General features: G+C 44.9%; 1 protein-coding gene across 2 annotated transcripts in view; it reads right to left on the bottom strand.

Annotated features, from left to right (window-relative positions):
* Positions 1–3310: 3310 nt before the first annotated feature.
* Positions 3311–4639, bottom strand: part of LOC107112555 (ATP-binding cassette sub-family D member 2-like) — a 46450-nt gene continuing 45121 nt past the window's right edge. For both annotated transcript variants that reach the window (XM_015413710.1, XM_015413711.1), the window contains exon 11: positions 3311–4639. This exon is cut by the window's right edge and continues 138 nt beyond it. In XM_015413710.1, the coding sequence (XP_015269196.1) occupies positions 4549–4639 (91 nt within the window). In that variant the 3' untranslated portion in view covers positions 3311–4548.

The raw sequence follows: 4639 nt of genomic DNA, 5'->3' as shown, positions 1-4639 counted from the left end.
CTCCATGGTGGCGAAAAATGAACTGAGGAAAGGGGGTGCTTGCTGCCGGAACACGTGAGGCCTGGGCAGGAAATCCCATGAACACGCCGGCTCTGGCAAGGGCAGGGCATCCCCTTTCGAGTTTTTAAGCTAGAAAAAATGCTCTGCAACCAGCCTGTTGTGGGGCTGCACTGAAGATGGAAGATGAATAAGCATTCCACCCTTACGTGCAGTCAGATCTGGGTAAGTAGGTTAACACTATGTGCTACATCGGGGTCACTGTTACATTGCGAAAGCGGTAAGTGTCACGGAAGCTCCAGTTCAGGTTAAACACTTTCCCATGTACCCATTTACCAGTCTCAGTTTCCCAGAACTGCTGTTTGCCCTGTTGGGAAAAGCTTACAGGATGCTGAGCCTTCTGTCTTCCAGCCCCACCTGATGGAACGGCCTGCACAAGGAGGTCAGGATGGATTCCACTCCCCTGGCATTCTGCAACTAGGCAAAGCTGAGTTATTCAGGAAGGCATTTTTACAAACAAAATAGAGCTTTAATATAATGCAGTGATTCAGGAAGATACTTTAATGAGGGAAGGGACGGTGGACTATACTACACTGAATTCTCCTATTATGTCATTTCTGCACTGTCTCATATGCCATGTTAATAGTTATGCTTTGCTTCAGCTTTGTTCCAGGTTTTTACTTGGTTTTATCCTACTGACTGCATTGATTTACACTGTGTAATCTACTTTGAGTCTCTGTGAAAAAGGCACACTAGAATAAATCAATGAATAAATAAAATATATTTATCTCAGTGGGGCAAATAGTAGCTCTAGAGGGCTGTTTGATATTGGGGAAATGGTGTGGTGAGAGCAGTTTAAACCCTTCCCCTATGCCACAGCTGTATTCTGCATCAGGGCCCCCACAGCTGTTATTTAGCAATAAAAAATGAACTGGAAATCCACTTGTGAATCTCTTAGTGTTTTATCAAGTTGTGTTTCTTGGTTAACAGTGAATAACGCTGTGTGCCATTTCCAGTCCAATGTCTACTTTTTAAACCCACTGAGCTGCATGGATAAACATATATTTTAGGAATTATTATTATTACTAATAAAGCACCATCAATCATCACGACACCTTTTAAAGTAATATAATCATCAGTCTTCCCAATTGTAATTGTCTCATCTGAATTGGATTTCTTAGATTCTGTATTCTCCGAAACCTTCATTTGATTCAGTGGCCTGAAAAACATTAGCTGGTTCACTAATCTGATCTATCTGCTGACCCATTTCCTTAATAACCCAGGAATCTCAGATGCACCCTGCACTTGGGATCCGGAGTCTTGTCTTAGCCTCCTTCTGGCAGGGCTTGTACACCTTAGCAGGCACAACAGCAGAAAATCAAAAGGTGTTGCTTGACACACACACACACTCCAAAAAAACCCCACGCTCCTGGAGACTGGGAAAAGTTCACCTCTACATTTCTCTGTGATGCAGCAATTAAAGGCAGAATAAACCCCACATAAACAAATGGGGCATGGTTACCAGGAAACATATTTAGGGGCATTAGGCCCTGCACGTGAAACATTTGGGAAGATAATACATGAGAAGTTCTGGAGAGATGAGCTCTGCCTTGCCCCTTCTTGGTCTACTCTACTGGGTTGAAGAAAAGAAAAAGAGATTGGATTTATACCTCATCCTTCACTCGGAGTCTCAGAGCAGTTTACAAACACCTTCCCCTTCCCCTCCACACAACAGACAATCAGTGAGGTAGGTGGGACTGAGAGAGCTCTTTCCAGAACTGCTCATGAGAGAACAGCGCTGAGACTTTGTGCCGTCTAACAGCACCAACCAAAATCAAATTGCACTCTTCTAAGTAAGGTTTCCCTTGCTCGAAAGCTAGTTGAATCCGACTCTAGGGGGCAGTGCTCATCTCCGTTTCCAAGCCAAAGAGCCAGCGCTGTCCAAAGAGTTTTCCGTGGTCATGTGGCTGGCATGACTAAACGCCAAGGCACACAAAACAGTGTTACCTTCCCACCAAAGTGGTACCTATTTATCTGCTTGCAATTTCTTGCTTTCAAACTGCTAGGTTGGCAGGAGCTGGGGCCAGAGACAGGAGCTCACTCCATCACACGGCACTAGGATCTCAAACTGCTGAACTACAGACCTTCTGGTCTGCAGCTCAGGATCTTAACCTTTAAGCCACCGTACCCCTTTACACTCTTCTAGGTCTACTGAAATCAATGTGCGTAGAAGGGTACAACTCTGCTTAGAATGGCACTGCAAGACAGCCACCGTTATCTCAAAAAAGGGGAAATGCACCAGTTAAACCTTATTAGGATCCGCCATATTGCATGCCATCAATAGAACTTGTAGAAAATCACAGGGTGGGGGCACATCTCACTCCCATTAGGCAGAATTTGACAATGACCTCTTAAAGGCAGCTTAGCACATCATTCGAAAGGGCAAAAAGTCTTCCAATTTCATGTCCATCACACCAATGAGACTACATGGTGTGCAAATGCATACCATTCAGGGAAAGGACAGAAAGCTGCTTCTTTCCCGAGTTTGCCTTGTGGCATACTGGGCATTCATGCACACTGCATGCCTTTCTTGTTATCTTTCCACGTGCACAGAACAAGAGGCTGGGCTGTTCTTGCCATGACAGTTGTCATCTAGGCTGCCTGTCGCTTTATTATTTTGCTAGGCAAATACAACTACTGACATGCGTTATCGGTTTCCAAAACAGGAGGTCAGTTTTACATGTGTTAAAAAGAACATTCTTGGGTCTGCCCACCCCCCCATCTGTTTTTGCATGCACCTGAATACCCTAGCCCTGCCCTCGTGTTGCTCCATGCCTGAGTGACACCCCTGATTTCCTGGACACAGGGGGCATATCATATCCACGTGGTAGCAGGGTGGGAGAGAACGTTCCGCCTACTGGCTTTGAAGCAAGAATCTGTTAAGACAGTCTAACCACACAAATAGCTTCCACAGGAGCAAGAAGCATTTGCCTCACTAGGGTAAGGTACTATGAACACATAAAGCATGCTCCTGGTCGATTTCCCTGGGTCCAAACTAGTCCTGGCCAAAATTCAGAGGGGGAGCATATTTCCCACCTCCTCTCACACACTTACACAAACACAGCCTACTTTATCAGTTACCAATTTTTACACTTTTTTTTTTTTAATTGAGAACCTGTTCACAATGCAGAAGATGTCATGTAGAGGAGAGGATGCATTCCTATTATCAGGGTAACTGGTGACACTTTTCTCCCCCAATCCAGTCTACCTATCTACCTACCTTCCTAGGGTTTTTTTTTTTTTTTAATCATGTCCTTCCTCCAAGGAGCTTGTGGTGGCTTAAATGATTCTCCCTTCCCTGTTCTTCTATCATCACAACAGCCATGTGAAGTAGGTGAGGCCGAGAGACAGACCAGCCCAAGGTCACAAAATGAACTTCATGGCAGGGTGGGGATTCAGGCCTGAGGCATTGATCCTAACCTCCCTTTCTGCTACACCTGCTTGCAGAAGAGAACTTGGCTGATTCCTCGCTCTTTGTGCACCCCCCCCACCCAATTTGCCCCCGCACAGTATTTTGGGGGGCATCCACTGACTCACAGAACCACAATTTTGGGGGTTACAGAAGATTGCAGTGGGATGTGGAAATTTGCCATTTTATGCAATGCACAGGATCGAAGAATGGGTCTGCCAAATCCTATTCTCACACCCTTACTACCATACACTAGCCTAATTATTCAATTGAGACAAAATAAGAGATGCAGATACGCACTGCTGTGTGCATCTTCATGCACATCTATTGAAAGTAATGCACTGCAGGTGGACAGTACCCACATTCGGATGGGCAGCAGGATAGGCATACAAATGTGTATGTTATCCATTGACACTACATTCTGACGCACGCCTTAACACGTATTCCTATTTTATGCCAACCAGTCAGAAATCACTATATACGACCAGAGCTAGCCTGAGGTGAAAGCTCTCACCACACAAGGGTGGTGGGTAGTGAAACAACCAGCGTAGTACCGCAAGACAAGTAAGTGCTGGCCTGGGTCCTGAGCCGAGGGGATGTGTCCCCCTACCCTCATTCAGAGTGAAGAGTCCAATCAGAGGGTTTTCCCCCTTTTCAATCATAAGTGCCATGCAGCTACCTCTGACCTGATACATGTACATTGTGATTCCCCAAGCGATTGAAATTATGTGAAAAGGAACAAAAATAGTGTCAAACCAGCAGAACACTGGGGTCAGACGCAGATGCAAAAAAAAAAAAAAAAAAAGTCAAGAGACCACAAAGGTTGAGGGAATTGGTTTCCAAGAGACTTCAAGCAGCCCTTGAAAGCCCACTTTGCTTGTTTCCATTCAAATGTCTCTAACATTCGGCACGGCACTAACTCAAACCACTTCCATCCTTCTGACTAGGTGGGCCGCAGCGTTATGAAAGCATTCCATTTGTTGACTTGCTGATCGCAATGCATGCAAGCCGAAGTGTCTCTCAGAAATCATAGTGCATTTGTCTTTTTTTAAAAAACCTCTGAAAAATCTAAATTAAAACATTCATTCCTCTTTATCCATTGTTTTCAGCACAGAGTCCTCCCCTAAGATTTTGCACAGTTCATTCAGTCTTTGCTGCATTTTTGGCATTCCT

Source organism: Gekko japonicus, unplaced genomic scaffold (assembly GCF_001447785.1).
Source record: "Gekko japonicus isolate JY-2015 unplaced genomic scaffold, Gekko_japonicus_V1.1 scaffold572, whole genome shotgun sequence".
In the NCBI taxonomy this organism is placed as follows: Eukaryota; Metazoa; Chordata; class Lepidosauria; order Squamata; family Gekkonidae; genus Gekko; species Gekko japonicus.
This window is presented reverse-complemented; position numbering and strand designations above follow the sequence as displayed.